Consider the following 24,363-nt stretch of genomic DNA (forward strand, 5'->3'; position numbering starts at 1 on the left):
AGAAAACCAGGTACCCTGTGCCAGGGAGTGCCCGTGTCAGAGAGCATCTGTACCCGAGGAGAGGAGAGGAGAGGAGAGGAGAGGAGAGGAGAGGAGAGGAGAGGAGAGGAGAGGAGAGGAGAGGAGAGGAGAGGAGAGGAGAGGAGAGGAGAGGAGAGGAGAGGAGAGGAGAGGAGAGGAGAGGAGAGGAGAGGAGAGGAGAGGAGAGGAGAGGAGAGGAGAGGAGAGGAGAGGAGAGGAGAGGAGAGGAGAGGAGAGGAGAGGAGAGGAGAGGAGAGGAGAGGAGAGGAGAGGAGAGGAGAGGAGAGGAGAGGATCCTCTGTGTCATCTTAAGACCTCAGGTCTGTCAGGATCAGCACACACTCAGGCAGTGTGTACTGCATACACTCAGGCAGTGAGTCCTGGCAGGGGCAGAGGGCAGCAGCATCCTGGGCTGTGTAACAGCGGCACAGTGAGGAGGAGAAGAGAAGTGATCGTCTGCTCTGCACTCCCTGCATCATGTTGTGATACAGCACACAGTGCCCCCAGCACAGGAAGGGCATCAGCAAGATGAGAGACTTCAGCTGAGGCCAGGAAACCTGGGGGATGCTGTGCTTGCAATGTAAGAAACAGCTGAGAGAAGTGGACTTGTTCAATCTACAGAAGAGGTGGGGGACCTCATGGCAGCTTGATCTGAGGGGTTATGAGAGGACAAAGCTGGGCTCTTCACTGTGGTGCATAGCACAAGGACAGGAGAGAGTGGGCAGAAGTCAAAACAACAGAGACAAGAGAAAATGCCACTCTCATAATAATAAAACACTGGTTTGTGGATCCAGAGGGGCTGTGGGCTCCCCGTCCTTGGAGGTTTCAGGATCAAACTGAACAAAGCCCTGAGCATCCTGGTCTGAATTCAGTGTTGACCATACTTTGAGGAGGAAACTGAACTAGAGATACCACAAGGTCTCTTCCTTCTTAGGTGATTCTCTGACACTATTTCCAGAAAAAAACACGTGGGAGACATGGAAAGCCTCAGTGATCAAAATAAACACAGACCTTAGCTTGTGCAAAGACTTCTGAAGCACCTGGAGAGGAACCAGCATTTTCTAAGTGTAATAGTAAACAAAGAGGGCATTCCCTTCCTTTAGGTCATGGATCCACAGACTGCCACCAACCTTCCCAACTGCCTTTGTATCTAAGCCATAAATAAACTCCATCTGTCTGCAGAGGGACTTCAGCACTTAAGGGCTTGGCAGGAAATGTTCTGGGATTGAAAACATGACTTAGGACCTGTCAGCTACTTGGAAAGACACACTATCCCTTTAATGCTTAGCATATACTTACATGGCCCACTCTAGCTTCTCATTCTTGATGGAGTTGTACAGAGTCTGAAAAAAGAACATGGAATTAGCTCTCATGGAAGTCCTGTCTGCTTGTGGAGACACCTCCTGCACACCCTGTCTGTGCTCTTGGAGGTGCTGCCCCTGCTGAACTGTCCTGGAGAAGCATTTCCTGGTGAGCAGGATGGCTGCTGTCCTGCTGGACCTTCTTTCTGTGTGCCAGGCTGGGTACTGGACAGGACACAGCAGCAGCAGAGGGCTCTGGCAGCCAGCCCTGCTCAGGAGCCTGAGTATGATGGTTTTGACTCATTCTGGGTGCTGTACCTCGCTCTGAGTGAGTCCTGGCCTACACACAATGGTAGAAGACCATTATGCCATGACACCTTCAATGTCTTAACTAGGTGAAATGACAGGGGAGGCTTGAACCGAGCAGCAGGGGAGGGATGAATGACCTCGGAATCAGCTTTTCCAGTTCCCTCTGTGCAAAATTCCAGTGGCTTCCCTGGGGCACTGGAAAAGAAGCAGGAATGGGCTAGCAGAGCAGAAAGTGGAGGTGCTCCTGACCATACAGAGGGGCAGGAGAGGGTGAGGTCTGCTGGGAGACAGGGATGTCACCCCAAACATGATGTGACACCCCTGATGTGGCACCTCTCGTTCCACACAGTGAAATTCAGGTCAGGCTGCTGGGCCTGCTGCAGGTGCAGAGAGCAGTGGTGCTGCTACACTATGTGAGGAAAATACTCCCTTTGGGATGTTTAACTATATCCCATGGTACTGCACTGGTTGTGTTGGAACTTTCCATTTCATCATGTGGTAGTGGAGGCAGAGAAAAGTTCTGGTGCTGGATGGTCATGTTTTGGGTGGGGAATACCTTGCTTTGGGCATTATCTGAGCTGCTGGGGGAAAATGGCTCCTGGTAAGCTCTGAGGGCAGATATGCTACAAATCTGGATAAAACACCACCAGGGAACAGACTTATTTTGGCTCACTCATGGGGGTTACAATTCTTCTCCTGAAACAACTGGAAAATTCTGATTAAAGGGCTCAGAGTGTCCCACCAGGACTAGGTGGCACTGCAATAATACTGACAGTATCCCACTGTCTATTTATGTCACATTACCTTCAGCAAATCCTTTGCAAAGTCCTTCCCATCGTTCAGCCCGTCCAGGTTCGCTATGAATTGTTGGCACGACATCTTTTTGCCAATGTTCTGTAAGGCAAAGAAGCAGCTCATTAAACTTGTGGAGAGTTTTGACTTTAATCAGTGTCTTTCAAAGAACAATTTTATATGTAATGCTGAAGCCTGGGCTTGTCCCAAGAGCTCAAAAGGCTTCTGATCTGATTTGCTGTTGGGCTCTCTGCTTTATTTGCTTGTGCCAGCATTCAAGTGTTTCAAATTACCTCTTTTTTAATGGTGGAAATAAGACACCTGAAAATAACCTCTCCAGCTCCTGCTGGAGTGGTCCTGGGTACAGGCTCTGTGTCTCAAAACTCAAGAGAAACACTCTGCCTGGTGAAATGACAATGTTTGGATGGGGCTCCAAGCCTGCTGTGAGTGAAATTGTGTGAGCTTGCAGTGCCAGCACCTGGAACAGCCAGCATTGGGCAGGGAAGTGTTGGTCCTTGATGGAAGCTGTTATGTTTGATTGCCATTACAAAAAGAAATGGTCCAGCTACTGCTACTGTGGAGAGGGCAACACATGTACACTGGGAGAATCTCACAGCCTGGAACACACTCAGCACCAGCTAATGCCAACAATATTTGGTACTGATGCTTCCAGGACACCTGGCATCCCTGATATCATGGCTTCATCATCAGTGCATCTGTCTTCCCAAACCTTCCACCCTCCTCTTCCTCACCCTGCAAGGGTCAGGGCAGGCAGCCTCTTCCCCAGCCCCCCCTGCGACCCCACCTCTCCCAAGGGATGGAGCAGAGGTGTGGAGGAGTCAGTGGCAATTACAGCATTCAGAAAAAGGAGTTGGATGTCACAGAGGGAAGATGGGTGTCTCCAGTGCCATGCTGTGTCCTTCACACGCTCAGTGTGTGGGGCAGACCCAGGTGGCATCGCTTGGAGGGGGCAGTGGAGCCAGTGAGGACAGCATGAGCTGCCACTAGTGTCCTGAGGGTGCCAACAGCACCCTGACCTTGCTGGGCTCCACATCAAGGCATGGGCAGGGTGACACCCAGGAGGATGTGGGAGGATGGCCCAGAACAGCAGTCAGAGCCCTGCCCAGGGCTCAGAGAGGAAGAGCAAGGGCTTCAGTGGGGCTGGCAGGGGATGAAGCTGCAGCAGATGATGCAGGAGATACCCTGCAGGGAGAGATGTGTCCTCTGTGCAAGGAAATAACCTCCTGAAAGAGATGACAGCAGAAACCTCTGCCCACAAATGTGCACTGCAGATGACCTGGAGGTTTCTCCTCAGATGAAAGCATCAGGAAGAAGCAAGGCTTTGGGATTAGCTCACCATGCCCCCCTGCACCCCCTGCCTTCTGTGTGTGCAAACACTCTCTCTGCACAGGGAGCCAGCGCAGCCTTTGAGCAGCTCTGTCTGATACTCTTAATTATGCCTCCTGCTGGTGCCAGCTCCAGATGAGCTGGCTCCCTTGAGAGATCAAGAGAAAGAGGAGTAAAGCACTGTTACAAATCTGCAGAGCCTGGGGACCCGGAGTGGCACAACACAGCTCAGCCCTCGTGGCTTTCTCCCGGGGAGCCCCATTAGCCAGAGCTCCAGCCAGGGCTCGGGGGGCACAGGGGCTGCAGAAGGGCTCAGGGAACGAGCAGACATGCAGGGATGTCAGCAGGGAGAGATCTGTGTGCCTGCTGGCCAGCAAATTTCAGACACAAAAGAGAAAGGAAAAATCCAGCAGCACAAGAGAGCGTGGGTGAGAAAGGAAGGAGGGCAAGGAGCCTGCAGAAGGGAGTCTGGAGGTGAGGCAGGGGCTGCCTGAGACCTGCAGGCACGGAATTGGTGCTTGTTCCCAGCCCTGCCCTGAGCCAGGGATGCAGAGCACACAGCACTGTGCCCAAAGAGTGATTCAGCACTGAATGCAGAGGCCAAGGCACTTTTGGAAGCAGTGGATACAGTGAGATAACACAAATCACCAGTCTCACAGGCCCTTTCTGGGTTTATCATGTTTGTGTCTGGGGCTCATATTCATCCCAAGGGACGCCTTCCCTCTTGCTGTGTGATCTCTCTTTCCCTCTCAGATCTCTGAGCTCACCTGGGGCAGCAGCCACACCGTGGAAAAGCAGCTAATTGCTGAGTAATTGATCTGTGGATGTGTTCTAGGCTGCAGGAACAAAATCACACCCTTGCAAGGAACCAGCCTGCAAATTCTGGGTAGCAGGGAGCCCTGGGCCACCCAGAGCTGCTGTGGGCAGACTGGTGTCACTCTGCAGGTGATGCCAGGGGCTGCTCACCTCAGAGCTCCCCAGCCCTCCTCGTGCTGCTAAACAGCACTGCTGCTGGCTGAGCCTGAGCTCAGCTTAAGGACTGTCACAGTGATGCCTTGGGGTTTAGCTTTTACATTGTTCAGAATCTCTGCTGCTTGGTGTGCAACTCTGAAACTTCATTTTGGTGTTAGTAAGTTCACAGGGTAGTTGGACAAAACAATTCCTTTCTAGCTAGAGAATCAAGGACAGCTGGCACCCAAAAAGCAGAAACAACAGCGAGGGAAAGGGGGCTGAGACTTCATAGCCTGGGGCTGTGGTTGGATAATTGACCACAAGATGTAGATGAACCAAAACTTATAAAAGTGTAAAACTCATGGCCAGGATCCATCTTGGATTTGATTTGGGTGTAGCCCCATCCAGGCTCTTGCACTGCCCAAGATGAATCCTTTCAATAAATTCCTATTTTATTCCTTTTGCTCTGTCTAGTCTCTGTTCCAGGTAACACAGCATTTATAAGATTAACAGCGATGGACAAATGGAATTAGGACCTGCCCAGGCTCCCATTTCAAGCTTTGTTTAGTGCTCTGCTCTTTTTTTTTTTTTAAATCCCATTATTACTCCAGAAGGTGGCTTTTCCTAAAGGACCAGAATGCACTCCTGAGTGCTGGTGAGGCAAAGGTGTAGATCTGTCACCATCCTCCCATGGCCAGGAGGGCTAACAGTGACAGTGGAAAGGACAGAACCCTAAGCTTTGTCTCCCAGGGCAGACACAGAGCAGGGCAGTGCTTGCTTTGCCATAAGATCTCCTGGAGCTCAAACAGCACCAGCAGAGCAAGGCAGAAAGCTGCAACAGCTTGAATTATCCTACATGTATAGTCTTGGTGCCTTAGGATTTAGCTTTTGTACTTTTCAGACCCTGTACTGCTTTAGTGTATAGCTCTAAAACTCCACAGCCTGTCAACTCCTGTTCTCCCACTTCATTCACACAAAACAATTCCTCTCTAGGCCTGAAACTCAAGGACACCTCACTGTCCCAGGCCCTGAGAGATGTAAACAACAGTGAACTGGGGGAGAGCAAACTTGGAGTAAATGACTTCATTACCTGAAACTGTAATTGGAGAATTAACCCCTGATATGCAAATGAACCAAACTTTTAATTGTGTGAAAAACTCGTGACCACCTTGGGTGCATCCCCTTAGAGGCTTTTGACTGCCCAAGCTGTACCTATTGAGGGCCTTCAATGAATATCTGCTTTTATTCTCTTAACCTTGTCTGGCCTCTGTTCTAGGGAGCCACTCCAAGGCATCAGTCTTGGAAAACTTGAAATACTTGAAATGTTTTTTAATGACCACTGGCTTTTAACACCAGCTCCAGGTGCTTCCATGAATAGGGAATGTCTCATTTTGAAGTTTTCTGTGTGGTTTGGAAATGGGGTCTGAGTGCACCTGAGTAGAAAATCAGCAGTGCTAAGGCCAGGTGCAAGTCCCCTGTTCCAAGGTCTTGGCTGGGATGGTGCCCAGACCCTGCCAGAGGAGCTGTGAGGAGCTGCCCCTCCCCAGACACACATCCACCCCCTTTCCTCACCGAGGGGCTTCCCACTCCAGCAATGCACAGTGAAACACTGCAACACACACAACATCAACAAGGAAAATAAAACCAAAAGTGGCGTGGGATATCACGGCAGCATCTCCAACAGGGAGGGGTGGGGATGGAGTCACACATTCCCAGGGACACCACAGTTCATGGAGGCTCCTTACACCAGGAGAATTTCATCTGATGGTATCAGCTGCTAATGGCTCACTAAGGGGAAGAACACTGCACAGTCACTTAGGATTCCAGACAAACAAAATTCCTTACTGTTTTTAACACAATCAAAACAAGTCAAATGCCAGTGCTTTAAAGCAAAACACTAGAAGGACTGCACTTACCACCTGGTAAAGGGTTAAAGAGCAGAAAGAGAGGTTCCAGGAGCAGAAGGAAATTAAAAAAAAAAAAAAAAAAAAAGGAGGAAAAGGAGAAGGAGAAATTAATGTTACACATGCAGAAAAAGTAAAGAGAAAATTTTTCAAAGAAAAGCTCAGGCATTTGCACACCTGGTCAAAAGAAAGCTATTTTTTCTGTGCCTAGATATCATGAGAACATTTCTCCTTACCAGGCCTCTGAGCCAGCTTGTCAATGAAGAATAGAAATGGTAAGGTTTTTGAGGTTTAGGTTGGTTTTTTCATCTCTTCAATTATATGTGTCTTCCCAGAGGCATATTTTGGATTTTTTTTCTTAAACTTAAAAAACTAGACAAAATAAGATTATTTTGGATTGAAGTCACATAGTTTGCCTTTTACCACAATGCTGCTTTTGCTGTTGCAGGAAATGATTTGATGGAAATAATTCCTTGGCTCCAACAATTTTGGCTGGAGGATGCGTGCTCTGTGAGACTGATCCCACCAGTACCCCACTGTGTGCAGAGACAGGTTACTGGGAGCCTCTCAAAGGTGGTGAGAGATCTTCTCACAGCTTCTGCCATTTTCCAACCACTCTTTTGGGCACTGCTCACTCTGCTCTTTGTGCAGAGACCTCTCTGCTGTGAAACTCCCCAGTGGGTGTAACAGGCAGCCAGAAGCCAGAACCTTGGGGAGAAGGAACAGCTGGAACTCACTTCATGTTTTGGGAAGGAAAGATCCAATCTAGACCTGTGCAAACCCACTGGCCCCTTGCAGCAGTTTTTGGAGAGCAAGAAGGAGCAGCCCCACAGGGACTCACAGAGAGCTGCTGGGTCAGGGCTGAGCTGGGCAGGAGAGGAGGCAGCACTGCCTGTCCCTGCCAGGATAACTGAGTGCAGTGACACTCAGGTGTGGGCCTGGCACCCAAAATTCCACCTGGAGCAGGTCAGAGAACTCTCTGCCAACCCATCTCAATTGTCCAGCAGCAGAGTCAGAGTCAGGGAACAGAGCTCTGCCCTGGGAAGGAATAAAGGGTGGATGCTCCTCCACGGGCTACTTACATGGCCATGGAGGTCTGTGTTCAGCAGCATCAGGGCACAGGTGAGTGTGTGGATCCCATCTGCAACACACAACAGGCACACAGCTGTGGCTGATTACTCCCCTTCTTATGCATTTCTGGGGTTGGCTGTCTTGGCAGCCCAGCTATTGGAAAACCAAGGCTGGCTGCTGTGTCTGAGGACCTTAAAGAGTATCTGCTCCCTTCAGCTGTGTAGGACTTAACAAAAAGCCAAAACAAACAACACAAAAAAACCCCCCAAATACTCCTCTTTTCCCTCAGACTTTACTTTTTCCTAAAACAACCACCATAAAATTGGTGTTGGAAAAGCAATTTTCCTTTAAAAGACCAAACTTCCCATTTCTAAACCCAAAGCAGCTGCTTGTGAAAATAATATTCCAGTCCCTGCCTCCTCCCTGGTGCTCTCTCTTTTGTGAGGTCCTTCAAGGCCCAGTGCATGTGCCAGGATGTGCTGGCATCCCAGTGCTGTGAGCTGGGCGTGCTCTGGCTGTTTTTGGGGTGTCTGTCAGCACCCAGCACCCTCCCAGGGCAGGGATAACGACCAGGGCTGGATCCTGGCACAGGCAGAATCTGCAGCTGCATCCACCTGGCTGTGGGGGCTGGTTCTGCACTCCAGCTGTGTGACAGGTGGCTGTGGAGTGCCAGGAGGCAGAGGATGGAGGCAGTACCTTCAGAGGTGCTCTCCTCGGGGTTGCACTGGCAGTAGCGCCGGGAGAAGTGGATCAGCACCCGCTCCCGCTCCTGCGTCTCTCCCATCAGAGGGAACGCTTTCAAGAACGTCCTGCACACAGAGAGGGCTGCTCAGAGACATCCTGCTGCTTAGCCAGTGTCCTGGCTAAGGTGGGACAGGGGAAGGGGTCATTTATCCTCCCCCCAGCCCCATGGAGCTGTGCAGGGAGATGTGCTGCCAGCTGGGATCTGATCACCTCAGGCACCAGGATGGGTCCCCATCCCAAGGAAAAAAATTGCTCCCACTTGCTCTGATTCTGTATGGGATGGGATTGCTGGGAGAGTTGCTCTCCACCCTGGGAAGCAGGCTCTGGGCCTCCTGTTGAAGGCCACTTTTGGGGGCAGCACCTTGCACCAAATATGACACCAAGGACTGAGTGACAGCCTGGATCTCACCCCAGTCCCTGCTGCTGTCACATGGAAGAAACCCCAAAATCCCACCAGTCTCTCCACCCAGAGCTCACCTGAGTGCTTTGTCAAGGGTCAGGCCAGTGAAGTCAAAGAAGCTGAGATACTCCTCTGCTACCAGCTTGCTAAATTCGTTACTGTAATTAAAGAGGGAGTGGTCAGCCCTAGGTCAGAGAAGAAGACACTGCCCACAAGAGGGACAGCAGGATGCTGCCTCTTGGCCAGCCCAATCCCAGCAGGAGACTGCAGACATGATCTCAGACACAGGGAGCCTTGCTCCTGGCTGGGAATGCTGCTGGAAAACCTCCCTGCTGCACCCACAGCCAGCCCCAGCCCCCTGAGAATGAGACAGGGCCCTGCTGCCCCCCTGTGCTGTGCTGCCAGCCAGGCAGAGCCCCCTCCCAAACCAGCCAGGGGGAGGCACAGGGATATCATGTGCTCCTCCAGCACCTGCTGCCCTCCCACTGCTGGATGTGCCCCCTCCTCCCACTGAAATATTCCTGCTCCAGCCACACAGGCTCCCATCCCACCCTCTCACCACAGCCCCTTGCTCCTGTGGCTGCTGAGATGAGCAGGAGAGCTCAGCGAGCTGCAGCAGGGGCTGCTGGCTCTGCCAAGTGTCACAAGGCAGCAGAGGGCAGACAGACCCCTGCAAACAATAAACTCCTGTGTCTCCAGGGACTCCTAGATGGGACTCTTCTCCCTGAGCTCCAGAGCCAGTTAACACACCCCAGGTCATGGGATAACAACAGTGGACAGGGTCTTGCCTAAGACAGGCTTTTCTGTTTGCTTTGGTTTCCTCACTCAGGAATTATCCTCCTCTGTCTCTGTGCCAGTGCCAGCCCTTCCTGCAGGAATGGGTGACACTTCCACCATGATGACAGAGACATTCCTACAAGGACAGCAAGGCATTTCCCGTGGGGACATTCCTGCCACGCTCTGGCTGGTGGCCCTGCAAGGCATTTCCTGTGGGGACATGCTTGGCATCCTCTGGCTGCTGCCCTTTCAGCCTCTGCAGACCTCCTCTCCCCTTACACCCCAGTTTGATGCTCCCTCCCTCTGCCTGCCTGGGGAGGGTGCAGGCACCAAGAGTTCTGACTGACCTGCTGAGTCACAAGCCACCCCAGGGGACACAGGAGCCCGGGCTTTGCTCCCAGTCCATTCCCATGTGCCTGGGCCTGGAAAGATTTGTTGTTTTACAGCCTAAATCCCACTGCCCTGCAGAGCAGAGCTCCTTTTTGCATCACCTGGGCCACTTCAGATCCATAAGAAACTTGTGTGAGCAAAATCTCATCTCAGGGGGATTGTCTTGGGTTGCAACGCAGGATGTGACCAAGAGTGTGTATTCTATCACCATCTGTTAAAAACAGGTGGGGCAGGGATCTTTATATTTTCCACAACCCATCCTCCCTCCTGGGAGACATCTTCTGTTAATGGCCATTGAACCCCACTGTATGACTGATAAAATTACATCATCCCACTGGGAGATGCTCCAGCCAGGGGCAGGAGCCAAGCCTTTCCTACCCAGATAAAAACTGAGATTTGGGACAGCAAAAGGGTGTCAGGTTGGATTCTGACTCTGTTAGTGTTTTGGGTTTGTTCTTTGTAATACCATATCTCTATTTTAATTTTTCCTAGTAAAGAACTGTTATTCCTGTTTCCATATCTTTGCCTGAGAGCCCTCAATTTCAAAATCATAATAATTTGGAGGGAGGGGGTTTACATTGTCCATTTCAAGAGAGGCTCCTGCTTTTCTTAGCAGACATCTGTCTTTCAAACCAAGACAGGGATAAAACAGGCCTTGTGCCATGCTGGAACTGCCCTGGGCTGCTGCCTCAGGGGTTTGGTGGGCACAATTCTGGGAAACCCTACAGGGAAGTGCCTGGCACTGCCACCTTCACAGCCTGGGACAGCTCAACCTGCACCCAGCACAGGATGTGACTGTGGGCACTGGTGGAGCTGAGAGGGCCACAGATCTGTGCTGGAACAAGAAAATTCCATGGAGAATATCTGCCTTTCAGTGGGAAAATGGTAATTTCTGGGGTTTAGGTTAATTTCACAGAATTGAGGCAGATGGAAACAAACTTTGGGGGAGATATCCAATCTGCATTTCCTTGTCTGTCAAACCTTTTCTGCCTGTTTGAAAATGATGAATAGTTTTGGCTTTGGTTTACTTTCCTTTTTTTTTTTTTTTTTCCTTTTTTTTTTAGAAAATTGCCAATTATCACAAAGGAAAAAAGAAGTGGTAAAGTGAGATTTCACTTTTTGTACAGCCCTCCTACATAAAGCTGGCCTGAAAGCATCACTTAAATTTAGTCTGCTCCCAGCACTATAGGTTGGTCTTACACTGTTTTAAGCAAGCAAGACTGACTTAATACCTATATTAATACCCATAAATACCTATCTTCACCCTATTTGCTCTTCTGCTCTGCCAATCCACTTGCATGACCCAAGAGTCTGCAGCTCTATTTACGTCTCATGCCAGGAAATGGTTCAGATATCAAAACCCAGATGATCAAAACAAAGCTTTAATTTCAAAGGCTGGGTGGATTCCCAGATGTGGGTCACCAAACAGCCTCCCAAGGCATGAGGACTGCAAGAAATAGCAAAGGGACAGACTCAGTGTCCTGGTTTAGGACAAATTAGGGGAAAAGCCAGTGCTTGAAACTCCCCCCTCAGTGAGCTGCCATGGCAAATCTGAAAGAAAGAAGGATGTTACACACCTGAGGCAGGAGCAACCAGCAGTGCACCTGCTACAAGAACCTCAGCAAAGGAGGAGAGTGAGGATGTTGCCAGGTGATGCAAAGAGCCTCTCTAGGAGACAATTCCTGGGCTCCTTCTGTCCCAGCACTCAGCTGGGAATCACAGGCAAGCCTTGGTCCTGAAAGTGTGGGTGTTTGCTGAGGGACAGGGGTGTTCTGCTGGTCTGGGCAGGGGGGAGACATTCCAAGGACCAAAAAATAAATAAAAAAAAAGAAATCCCAGCAACACAGGTTATATCTGATCCAGGGGAAGGATGATGGGGATTGGTGCCTTCACACCCACTGGCATCCTAAAATAATCTGTCACTGCTACACTTGTTTCTGTTACTCTGTCTTTTAGAAATCTCTGTAACTCTCCCACTTTTGAGTATTTTTTGATTTCCCTTCTGCCTTACCCAGGCAAATCTGCCAGCTGGAGAGCCTGGACTCCCCTGTGTGTCGCTGGCTCTCCAGCAAACCCTTCCTACCCTCGTACAGCCTGGGCTGGGAGGCTCTGCAGCAAGAACATTTTGGGGTGCAGATATGAGAAAGCTGGGGAGCAGCAGGGAGCCCAAACCCTTCAGCCTGGGAATTGCTTTAGTCTTGCTGGGCTCTTCCAAAGGCTCATGGATCTGGTGGGCAGCAGCTTGTGACACTTACTGCCCAATTGTTGGAACCCTGGGATTTTTGAGTTTCTGTGCTTTCTGGCACTGCCCTCATGAGAATACTGCTTTTGACCTGAGGCCTTGGAGAAGGATTCTAAATTTGAGTGATGGAGTTGGAATCAAGGGTGTGTGGTTAAATAGAAGTGTGTCATTTCACATGGTAAAGGGTTTTAAATTTGGGGGGTTTATAATATAGTAATGGCTGTGGGACAAGATGGAGGATTTTTGTTGTTTGTTTCTGTCTTCTTCCTTCTTCTTCATGATTTCAGGTAGTAGTTTTTGGTTGGATAGATAGTGCTGCACTGTGGGTAACAGGAGTTTGGTTATTGGGTCAAAAGTATAAATAATTTAGATTTTATTTCTCTATTGGACTGATTAGCTTTAAAAGACCTTGTAACTAGCTAGATTCAGCTCCATTTTGCTCACTTTTTTAGCCAGAAGTGTTGCTGAACTCTCTGTACTTTAGTTAAGATTTAATAAACAACCAAGCCCAAACATGAGAAAATTTTGTTTCCTTCATGTTTTCAATCCTGACTCTGAAGACAGAAGGAAGTTAAGCCAAGCCACTCATTAAGTGGTGCAGATACCACATTTACACCCAATAAATACTACAGGCAGCTTGTAGCATTCATATTTTAAGGGCACTGGGCTTCCAGCTTGAACTGGGAGCATCTCCAGCATCCCTGACTCCACGCAGCACAGGCTTGGCCCTTCCTGCCTCCTGCTGCCCTCCCAGAGCCCCCAGGGTGTCTCCAGCCCTGCTCCCACGTACTTTTTCCCGAGCTGCCGGGCCACGTCGCAGCGCTTGAAGCCCTCGAGGTTGTAGAGGCGCTTGGCCAGCCTCTTGGCAGCCTCGCTGTCCGCCCTGCAGCCGTTGGCCAGCGTGTCCGTGCTGCCCTGGTCCAGCTGCTCCGTGCTGCCCATGTCCGAGTCCGAGTCCGACAGCGTGTCCTTCAGGCTGGCCTCGCTGTGGGGGACACAGGGCACGCTCAGGGAGCCGCCGCTCGGCTCGCTGACACGCCACCTCTGCATTTCTCACAAGAAAAAACTCACTGAATAAACCAGTATGGCTGTGAACTGGACGCTGAGCCAACCCTCCTTCATTGCAGCTCAAATTAAGCAGTGCAGTGTCATTCCAAATGGGTAGAAGAGGTCGGAGGGAGGGCGGCTTCCCCCTGAGAAATGAGGATCTATCGAAGGAAGCAGCCTCAACACCTTTTAAACTTCCTCTCTCCCCACCGGGCATCCCAAGCTCTTTCCAAGCCATGGACATCCTGGAAATCTTAGGGATAGATGCTATACTTTTCAGTTCAGGTTATTTCAGGATGAGAAACTGCTTTTGTCAATGGGACTGGCACCAGACCAGCTTTTACTGGTGACCTGCTGGCCCCGTGGCCAGCTGTGCCCACAGACAATGCTCTGAGCAGCCCTGCTGGCACCACATAGGTGTGGATACAGCCCTTTATTGTCCTGCCCAAGGCGACTTTCAGCACCAATTCCTACATTTCGAGCAGTGTGACTCACTGCTGCCTGACAGCTGGACATGCAACCTCGACCTTGCTCCAGCTCTCCCCTGACCTGGCTGCTCATCACCTGGCTCCCTCATGCAGGGAAGTGCCCTGTGGATGAGTGGTTGAGCTGCTGCCTCTCAGGGGTGATGGTTTGAGTCTGAGCTGCTCCAGAGGATGAAGTCTCTGCTGATCTCCTCGTTGCCTGCAGAAGAACCTTTGGGGAGGCTTCAGTAGGGGTACCCTCTCCTAAGTGAAACCCTGAGGTTTCCCTGCACCTCAGAGGCATTTGGGAGGGCACCTGACCCTCCCCAACCTGCCAAGGGCTTTGCAGGTGCAGGTGAAAGTTTTCCTGCTGGTGTTTGACCTGTCTGCCACAAGAGCACATGAGAGGAAGCACAAGGGGTGAAAGAGCAGTTCCAACTCAATCATGTCCTCTGAGCCTTGCTCCTGGGCTGGGATCTCATAAGGAAAGGAGCCACTGCCCAAAAAACTCCCTGCCTTACCTGATGGAGTTAATGATCTTGGTGGCATCTTCCTCTGAGCCCTCCACGTGGAACCCATTTGGGATGCTCTTCAAGGACAGCCGGCTCAGCACATTCTCTGACCTGCTGCTGGTAATTGAGTGTCTGAGAGGGCTCCCAAAATCCCCCTCCGCAGGCTTGGCTGCTGCCAGCTCTGGTTTATCAGCAGCCATGTGGTGAAGGGCTTCTCTCTGCTGGGCTGCCAGCTTCTGCTCCAGGAGCTCGGGGCTCTCCTTGGCCCTCTGCTGGATCAGGGGGGTGAGGGGTGCCTCAAAGCTGACACAGCTGTCTGTCTCGTCTGTGAGGGACAGCACGTCCAAGGAGTCCAGGCTGCTGTAGTAGGTGCCCTTCATAAGGTCAGACTCAACAATCTTCTCGAAGGTCGAGCTGAAGCCATCCCTGATGTCTTTGAATTGGAAATGCTCCCTGTCATCATCGCTGCAGCTCAGCTTGGCATCTCCAGAAGCAAACCTGGACAGAAAGGAGAAATGTAGAAAATACTGTCAAGGGAGTTCTTGCCCTGTTCCACTTGGAGCTGGGAGGGAAGAGAAGAAATGGCTGCTGTGATAACGGCCCTTGGGATCTTTCTGTGGTATAATCTGCTTGATTCTCAATTTTGTTACATGATTCTAGAGCTGAAAAAAGAGTTTTGTGATGAGCAATCCCAGAGGCCCAGCCAGCATTAATTTGGTCATGTCCCAGTAAAAAGCCAGATCTCTGAACTGGAGATTTTTGCATATGACACTGCTACTGGATCCAGTGCCAGAATAACCTCCTGGTTATTACTCAGCAGGTCCCACATTGCCATAATCCCAAGGAATACAGCTGTGCTCTTTTACAGAATCATTTCTATTAGCTGCTCACATCACAAACCTTGTATGTTCCAGCCCTCTGCTTGTTCCCTGCTGGCCCTTCACCATCCCCATGTCCCTCCTTTGGACACTCCCTCACAGCTTTAGATCTCTCTCATATTGTGGTGCCCAGATCTGCCCCAGGGCTCGAGGTGAGGCCACCCCAGCCCAGAGCAGAGTGGGAAAATCTCTTTTGATGCCTCCCAGGACATGGTTGTCCCTCCCAGCTTCCAGGGCACTGCTGACTCATGTTCAATTTGCCATCACAAGTTTGCTGTGCTGGTGGAGGGCGGACCCTGCCAGAGAAGGACATGATGGGAACCAGGACTTTCTTGCCTCTGCACTGCAGTCTTTCTGCAAAGTTTTTCTGCAAAGTTTTATTTGATGGAATGTGAATTTTTTGACAGCTATTTGTTGCCATGGGAGGAAATGTGTGGGCAAAAGCCGCAGTCCCAAAACTGCAGGTGCTGAGTGTGTCTGCAAGTAAAAGGTGGGGATTTCTCTGTTAAAATTTTTGTTCTTTTTCCATGAGTTCATGGGCCTGAAAGTAGAGAGTACCATTCCCTGTGGATCTCTCAGCTGGACTGCAGAGCTGTGACCTCCCTGAGACCAGCAGGGCCAATGCTGGGGTTTTCTGAGAAGGTGAAAGACTCCAGGCAACACAGCCACAATGAAAGGAAAATGGGGTTTTGGCAAACAATAGATGCCATGGGACAAACCAGAAAGGTTTAAAAGGGGATTCAGTTAATGCAAACTGCAACACAAACAGCCAAACTTTGGCTCTATTTCCCTGATTTTTTTTTACCAGCCAGTTGCCATACAGATGCACTAACCTACCTTCAGGAGGACAAGCATGGGTTCTTTCTCCAGCTCTGCCATGGAGTGATGACCTTGGATGACTTTCCCCTTTAATTCTCCATTCCAGTGGGAAGAGCAAGACTCAACACCTTCTTGTAAAGTACTTTAAAATTCAGGGAGAAAATGCATCATGCAAGCAGCAACGTGCAAGTGATGACAAATGATTTGTCATGAGGAACAAATAGTTGACTGCTCATTAGTAAAACACTGGACCAGGTTCTCCTATACCCAGAATGGGCCACTACAGCAATTCCACAAAGGGGAGTAAAGAAAAAAATGGGGAAACTCAGAGGTGATGCAGGATGACAGCAACTTTCTGGTGCCTTGGTCCATCTGTCAGTTCTTCCTGACCCACACTGACCCAGGAGAGCAGGACAGTCCATGTGGCCAGGGCAGAGCAGCTCCACGCTGTGCTTGGCCCAGCCATAGGTTCCTGCCATTTACCCTAAAGACAGGTGATCACAGCACTGATGAGCTCCAACACAGTGATCTGCAGGCACTAAGTGCTTACCCAGACTTCAGCTGTGTCCCAGAAGTTTTCCAGCTACCCTTCTGCTTTGAATATAGCGTGTGACTTGTCCCCTGTGCATTCAGCCTCCCAAAAGACTCATTTGCTATCCAAGTGAATATGTTTAGAGCACGAGATCACGGACTCTGCAGGCAGACCTCGGTCAGGTTGCATCATCTCCAAATCCTCAGCCTGCCACTTCTACCAATTCATGCCCTGGTACCTTAAAATAATTGCACTTCCAGTGACTGCTGCAGCATTCTCTGACCACCCTTAGTTTCCTCTTGAACTCGCAGCCTCTGCCAGGGAGCCACCTACCAGGCAAATATGATTCCCCTGAAACCTGAGAGACTTGCAGCTATCCAAGACCTGACTGCACAGCCCAGGGGCTCGTGGGACCTGCCTGGGGACAGGCTCCCCGAGCCCTCTGGACAGCAGCAGCCTGCCCTGGACACTCCTCTGCACACCTTCAGTTGTGCTTTTTGAAGCAGTGCTGCTGCTGCTTGCTGGGGCTCTTGAGTGAAACAAACCACCAGCTTTTTACAGAGAAGCCTGTTCAACAGCAGAGAATGAAAGCAGGAGGGATGCCTGCTGTCAGCCCTGTGTGGCTCCCACCTCTGCTGCCCACGCTCCAGACAGTGCTCGGAACGTGCAGCTCAGCATGGAGCCTGCATGGGGCCAGGGCTAGGAGGTGATCCCCAGGCCACCTTGGCCACCCTGTCCCTTCACAGCTCCTCTTCAGAAGGCCACACTCCTCTGGGACAACCCCTGCTGCTCTTCTTCGGCCCCTCCTGCTTGCAGCATCTCTCCTGCCATGGGGAAGGTGCACAGGGAGGACTGTAAAATTCACAGCAGGCATCAACCCCAGGTGGCTACAACACAGAGCCCTGGCTGATTTCTGGTGGCAAAGGGAAGCATCCATATCCCTCCTGCAGGAATGACATGGGAAGAACCCCTCCTCATCCCAGTGACCTGTCACTCCCCCTAAGCCCCCAGCCTGCAGAATCCCTTTGAGGTCTAGAAATCTGCAGAGGCATAAAATCAGCTGTGGACACCACATCAGTGTGTTTTCCCCAGCCTGGAGAGTTCTCCTGTGATCAAGGCCACCAGAAGAGAGGACTCAGGGACTGAGGGACATTGCACACAGGCAGGTTTGTCTCAGGCACTTGAGAATTGGGTGACTCTTGTACCTTTTGTCTCACACTGCTGTCCCTGTCACCCAGGCACTGGTAACACCTGCCGCAGGTGCAGTGGAGAGCATCTCAGCACCGTGCCCACTTTCAGATACACAGCTGCCACCTGCTAGCCCAGGGACTGCCAGTGCTAGCCATGCTGCCAGAGGCTTCCAGGGCACACCAGCCTCCTAGGCAAGCTTGGCTCTCCAGCATCCCCAGGCTGTTGTACTTGCCCTAAGTTGACTTCAGGTAATTTCCAAGTGGGACACCCCCAAAGTGAGCACGCCCAGCTCCTCTCGAGATCCCCAAATGTCCCCTTCACTTTAGTGACTCTGTGAGCAGACACAGCTTTCTGCTCTTGTAACAGGAAAAAGCTGTGTGAGAAGCCCAGAGAGAAAACAGAGCAAAACGTTACAAACAGGGAAAAAATGTGCGAGAAGCCCAAAGAGAAACAGGAGCGGAAAGCCACAGTCAGCCATGAGAACAGCTGCAGCTCCTTAAACTGACGAGTTACACACGGAGCCGAGTAACTCGAACCGAGCAGCCTCCAAAACAACACGCACAGAGCAGGACCGAGCCGACCTCACTCACCCGAACTGCTCCTCTGCCTCGTCGGCGCTCAGAGCTTCCGAGGAGCCCAGCACGCTGTGCCAGCGCTGCCTGCTGAGCGCCCCGCTCGCTGCCTCCAGCCGGGGGGAGCCCCTGTCCCCCAGATCGGGGCTGCCGGGGCCGGCGGCGTCCAGCTCAGTGCTCAGCTCAGTGTCCAGCAGAGTGCCCAGCGCAGTGTCCAAGGCAGTGTCCGGCGCAGTGTCCAGCTCAGTGCCCAGCGCAGTGTCCAAGGCAGTGTCCGGCTCAGTGTCCAGCTCAGTGCTCAGCGCAGTGCCTAGCGCAGTATCCGGCTCAGTGTCCAAGGCAGTGTCCAGCGCAGTGTCCAGCTCAGTGTCCAGCGCAGTGCCCACCCCGTTGGCCAGCACGGCCCCGTCCGCACGGCCGCTCTGGCCGGCAGCGCCTGTCCCCTGTCCCTGCTGGCCGAGCCTCCCGCCCGGCTCTGTCACCGCTGCCAGATGTTGGTCGCGCCGCTCCCCGCGCTCCCCCTGCGGCCGGGAGGGCTGAGCATCGTGCCGGGGGCTGGCTCTGCCGCTGCCGGGCTCCGCAGCCTGCTCGTCCCCACCGTGCCGGGGGCTGGCTCTGCCGCCGCCAGGCTCCGCAGCCTGCTCGTCCCCACCGTGCCGGGGGCTGGCTCTGCCGCTGCCGGGCTCCGCAGCCTGCTCGTCCCCATCGCTGCGGGCCGGCGGGGACGCCGGCGAGCCCGGGGAGTGCGGCTCGCACTCGTGGGGAGAGGGGCTGGGGTCGCTCATGGTCCGCTGCTTGTCCCCCAGCGCTCACGGGATCTCTCCCCGCGCTCAGCTCAGCCTCGGGGCTACCTACAAGGGAAAAGAAAGGAAAAAAGGGAAAAGAAAACACATCGGGAAGGGCTGGCAGAAAGGCAGGTTGAAGCCCCCACCCCACCTCCCATCCTCAGGACTATTCTGGTGTTTGGTTGTGGTGCTGAGCCACCGGGGCATAGGCACCCACCTTTCCTGCTGCTGCCTGAACCCCAGAGAACCTCAGAGCAGGGGACGTCTCCCACACATGCTGTTAGTGCCCGGGGCTGGGGACAGGAACGAGGCATGGCTGCATTTCCCAGACTTGCTGGGATGCTATTCCCTGCCTTCCAGAAATAGGAGAAATAGGTGAAACAGGCAATAAGCGTGATTTATTGTTTTCTAACCATTCTAATCAGCTGTGTTGTGCCAACCTGTGTGATTCTCCCTGCTGACTTAGCATTTCTGAAGAGCATCTCGCCTGCCAGAGCACCACTTCTCCTTTCCCAACACACAAGTACTGCTGAAGGGTGTCACAGCCTGCCAGCTAAAACTCTGGCAAAAGTGTCCTGATTGAATATTCCCTGGGATGCTGTCTCTGTAGGGCAAGGGAAGGACATTGTTGTGCACTGATATAACAAGTTTTTTGACAAAAAGGCACTTTATTGGCAAATAGACCCATTGGCGCAAAGTCTGCAAGGTCTTACAAGCACCATCAGTGCTATGCAAGCTTTACTCCATCATAACCCCCCACAGCTGCAGTCATTTGCCACCAGAAATGATCTCTTCTGGAAGCAGGAGTATTCTGCATGGCACCCAGGCTGAGCCATTGTAAATGCTGATTTGGGTTTTAAGCAATATGTCTTCACAGATATTTTTAAAATAATATCTGTCTTCATAGAGCTGTTCAGCCTGGAGAAGAGAAATCTCCAGGGAGACTTTAGATCCCCTTCCAGAACCTAAAGGAACTCCAAGAGCGCTGGAGAGGGACTTTGATTAAGTGACAGGACAAGGGCAAATGGCTTCACACTGACTTGGGAAGAAATTCTTCCCTGTGAGGGTGGTGAGGCCCTGGCACAGCTTGCCCAGAGAAATTGTGTCTTCTCTATCACTGGAAGTGTCCAAGGCTAGGTTGGACCGGGCTTGGAGCAACCTGGGATAGTGGAAGGTGTCCCTGCTCATGGCAGGGGGTTGGAGGATAATCGCTGATGTCCCTTCCAACCCAAACCATTTGGTGATGTGATTGTGATTCTCCTGCACAGGAAGCCTGGCTAATCAGTGCCAACAGGCAGACAGGACTGTGGGGTTCTCCCCCTAACTCAGTTCCTAACTCACATCTGAAGCCGATCATTCAAATTCCCTGCCTCAGTTTCCCTCTCATCACCTTTGAGCAGCCAGGAGGGTGCCCAGGTTCAGCAACACTCACTTGCTCTCACTTGCTGAGCTGAAGCTTTCATTAGCAGTAAAATCACTAATTGCTTGGCCAGGTCAGGGCTCTACCAGCCCTTGTTAACTAGGGGTGCAGAACTGCAGCTGCCTCTGCTCTTACAGAGCACCTCTCACCCTGTGGAGGTGTCAGCAGCTTCCTCTGCACCTGAGTAGGGGAGGGGAGGGATTTGATCCAAACACCCCTCTGTGGCCTGGGTAAGGGCAGATCCACATAGGTACATGCTGAGCTGCTGCTGAGCAGGACAGATCTCAAGGGGAACCCAATTCCTGCCTGACTTTGCTCCTGTCCCACAGCCCTGCAATCCTGGACCTCAGCCCCTGCTCCCCACAGCTGGATGGGCTGGGGAGCTCAGTGCAAGGGGTGAGGCACTCCTTGAGGGCTGCACATGCCACATGCTGGGGTGGGGCAGGTCCCTGCTGGAGGCAGGGCTGGCAGTTTTTACCTCCTCTCCACGCGTGTCCGTGAGCATCCCTGGCAGTCACAGCGCGCGCGGCATCGCCGCCCCTAGCGCAGCCGGTCCCTGCTCGGCCCCTGCCTGCAACAAGGGAGCAGAGAAATGACACCCACGCCAGACAGGACAGTCCTGATGGTTTCCTACCACCCTGCTGCAGCTCTCCATTGCCTGTTTCCCAGACCCATCCCATGACTCCTTGGCAGGCACTGCCAGTGCTTTTTCTTCAGCGTGCTCTGGTTCTCTGGGGCTTTCCGACATGGCAGTGCAGGAGTATTACACAGGGCTTCCTTACAAAGCCCCCCTCAACCAGCTAAAGTGGAGCAAAGGGACTCTGTGGTTGCAGCTTTCAGGAGAAACTTGTTGATGTGAGCCCACAGAATGTCCAGTTTCACCCGTCAGATCCATAGAGTGAGATACCTGAGCTGTGGACTGATCCCTCCAACAACCCCTCCTCAGTCCCAACAACAAACACAAACAACATTAAAGGTCTTTGAGCTAAGTGCAAGCAAATCTGAGCTATCAAAGTGATTGATGTAGCAACATTTCTCTTGCAGAGTGTTTTGCACAACGCAGGGATGGACAGTGATGCTTCCCCCTGAGGTGACCCCAGGCTGGGGAACATGTCAGGTCACCACAGATGGTTGTCCTACAGAGAGCTGCCTGAGCTCACAGGCCAGACTTGCACAGAGCTGACAGAGACAAAAAGACAGGACACCCCTGCCTGTGTGCTGCTAGAGGTGATGGGTGGATCAGGCCCCAGATGTGCCACCTGCTTTCCAGTGGCTGGAAAGAGCCCGTGGAGCAGCCTGGCAGCAGACGTCTGTGTCAAGTCCTTGCAGAAGGATCTGCTTATATCCTCTCTTGGGCTTGCCCTTGCAGGCCTTCAGCTTCATTCTCCACTAGCCTGACAAGAGAAAGGCTGGCCTAGACTTCCTGGGTCACCAGCACATCAGCCTCCTGTAGCCCAGAATCCCACCTGCAGGAGCTGAGCCCTCCCAGAACAAGCCCCTGGGACAGTCCTCAGGTTCACACAGGTGGGCCAAATCTCCTCTAGCCTGTTCATCTGCCATCCCAAATTAAGAGGGGAAAGCTGTAAATCTCTTTGCCACCAAATCCAGGAGAGAAAATCAGTCCCAGGCACTTGGTGTTCCCATGCACTGGCAGCAGGGCCAAGCCAATGCAGCATCCTCCAGGAATTTACTTGCAAAACTACCAACACTCTCCTGAGCATAACCACACTGTGATCCCAAAAACCCAATATGGGCCAAATTTTGACTTTCTCAAAGTAAAGGTATAACACAGACATGTAAAATATGCAACACTGAGGCCACTGCCCAAATCTTTGGAGAAATCTTTCCAGCAAAACTTTGCTGGCCTTTTTCTTAATATGAGATGAATAATGTGAAGGTTTTGAGTGTTTTTTTTAAAAACAGCCAAAAGGCTTTGAGCTGAAGTTCTCCACCTCCCTGCCATCCATCCAAAAACTCCAGTAGGAACCACCCAAGCTGAACTCCAGTCCAATAGTTCAAGCTTGGCACAGCTGTATGCAACTAGAAGACAGGAAATAAAAAGCAGTTAGGAGATGAGCCTGAGTAAGAAATGTTGGCAAACCTTAATAAGTGTGGTGTCCCAGCCATCCCTCCTAATTTTAAGTAACTTACATTATTTATATTAAAAAAACAAAAACAAAAACAAACCATTTTTCATTACATATAAACTACTACAGTTGTTAAGCATTATACTACTATTTCACCCTCTGTGAAGTCTCAGTGGAATGTCTGTGGTCTGGAAGGAGTGCTGAGGAATCAATAGTTAAAGCCTTAGTCATGTTCCTGCTTGGCCTGTGTTCTGCTGGAGAAGAGGCAGCAGGGAAGCCCAGGCAGGATGTGTGCACAGACTGTGGCTGAGCTGGGAAGACCATCAGCTTCCAGTGCAGCAAAACTGGGAGCTGAGCACAGCCAGGAGGAGAAATCCAGGCCTCTTGCAGCCTCCTGACCCTTGAGGTTTGTGTGTCTCTGCTGCAACCCAGAAGCTTGTGAATTTTGAGCTTTCTGTGCTTTCTGGCCCTGACCCCTGGAGAACACTGCTTTTGATTGAGGCCTTGGAGAAAGATTCCAAATTTGAGTGATGGAGTTGGGATCACTGGTGTGGAGTTAGAATAGGAGTGTGTCATTTCATATGGTGAAGGGTTTTAAATTTGGGGTTTTTAGAATATAGTAGTAGGCATGAGACAAGATGGATGTTCTTGGAAGTTCTTCTTTCTTCTTCTTCCTAGTTTCAGGCAGTAGTTTCTGGTTGGATAGTTTGTGCTGCAGTGCTGGTCACAGATGTTTGGTTATTGAGTCAAAAGGATAAATAATATAAGTGTTAGTTCTTTATTAGACTGTTTAGCTTTAAGAGACCTTGTCACTAGCTAGATGCAGCTCCATTTTGCTCACTTTGAGCTGGTAGCCAGAAGTGTTGCTGAACTCTCTGTACTTTAGATAAAATTTAATAAACAACCAAGTCCGAACACAAAAAATTCACCTCCTTCATGTTTTTAATCCTAACTCTAAGTAAAGACAAAAAAAAATTAAAACAAGTCACTGATTAGGTAGTACAGTTACCCCATTTACAAGTCTCCCATTGGATCCCTCTCCATTGCACACACCTGCTTGGGTGTGCACCCAAGGTCTGCAGACAAGCTGAGGGTGTAGCAACCCACGACTAACTCCCAACAAGTCACCAACTACTTCATTTTTGCTTGCAGTGACAGTCACTAGAAGCAGACACGGGTTATGAGTGGCTGAGGCTTCCCAGAATCTCCAGAGGAACGGCAGGATTGGATTGTGACAGGCTGCCATGAAGGTGATGCCTTGTACTGGAGTCATGCAGCCAGCTCTGCCACACTCCCAGCTCATCCCACAGCAGCTGCAGAGGGTCTCTCCCACCCCACAGCCCACCATCACCTGCTGCCTCCCCAGCTCTGTGAGGAGGGGAGATGAGCAAAGGAGGAGCAGACAGACTGTGATGCTACAGCTTGGAAAACCTGAAGACAAAGAATGGTGGAACAGCTGTTTGCAACTGTCCCCATCTGCCTCCAGCAGACAGCTGAAAGGTCACCAGCTCTGGAAAAAGGCCAAACCCAGACTCTCAACACTGTTCTGTTTGCTCTGGAAAGCACCAAAGTGCAGCTCAGCCTCTGAAGCTGCCACAGCTTCAGCCAGGCTGTGGGGAGGGGACACACTGCAGCACTGGGACAAGGACATTGGGGTGTGCAGAGGTCCCTCTGGGGCTGCCCTGACTGTCCCAAAGCTGTACAGCCTGGCTGCCTCGGACTGCAGCCTGACATTGCCAAGTCCCTCCTCATTTCCTTCCTTTCCTGCTTTGCAAAGTGCTCTCTGAGGCAGGTAAGGGCTGAAAAG

General features: G+C 51.5%; 1 protein-coding gene across 1 annotated transcript in view; it reads right to left on the reverse strand.

Moving 5' to 3' along the window:
- Positions 1-19,049, reverse strand: part of PSD2 (pleckstrin and Sec7 domain containing 2) — a 34,041-nt gene extending 14,992 nt beyond the window's left edge. Inside the window, exons 1-8 of the mRNA XM_056502699.1 lie at positions 18,283-19,049; positions 14,282-14,770; positions 13,040-13,234; positions 8,918-8,998; positions 8,393-8,505; positions 7,708-7,766; positions 2,436-2,525; positions 1,321-1,364 (exon numbers count right to left, since the gene is read on the reverse strand). Of these exons, the coding sequence (XP_056358674.1) occupies positions 1,321-1,364; positions 2,436-2,525; positions 7,708-7,766; positions 8,393-8,505; positions 8,918-8,998; positions 13,040-13,234; positions 14,282-14,770; positions 18,283-19,049 (1,838 nt within the window). The remainder of the gene's footprint in view (positions 1-1,320; positions 1,365-2,435; positions 2,526-7,707; positions 7,767-8,392; positions 8,506-8,917; positions 8,999-13,039; positions 13,235-14,281; positions 14,771-18,282) is intronic.
- Positions 19,050-24,363: the final 5,314 nt, after the last annotated feature.

This window comes from Oenanthe melanoleuca, chromosome 13 (genome assembly GCF_029582105.1).
Source record: "Oenanthe melanoleuca isolate GR-GAL-2019-014 chromosome 13, OMel1.0, whole genome shotgun sequence".
NCBI lineage: Eukaryota > Metazoa > Chordata > Aves > Passeriformes > Muscicapidae > Oenanthe > Oenanthe melanoleuca.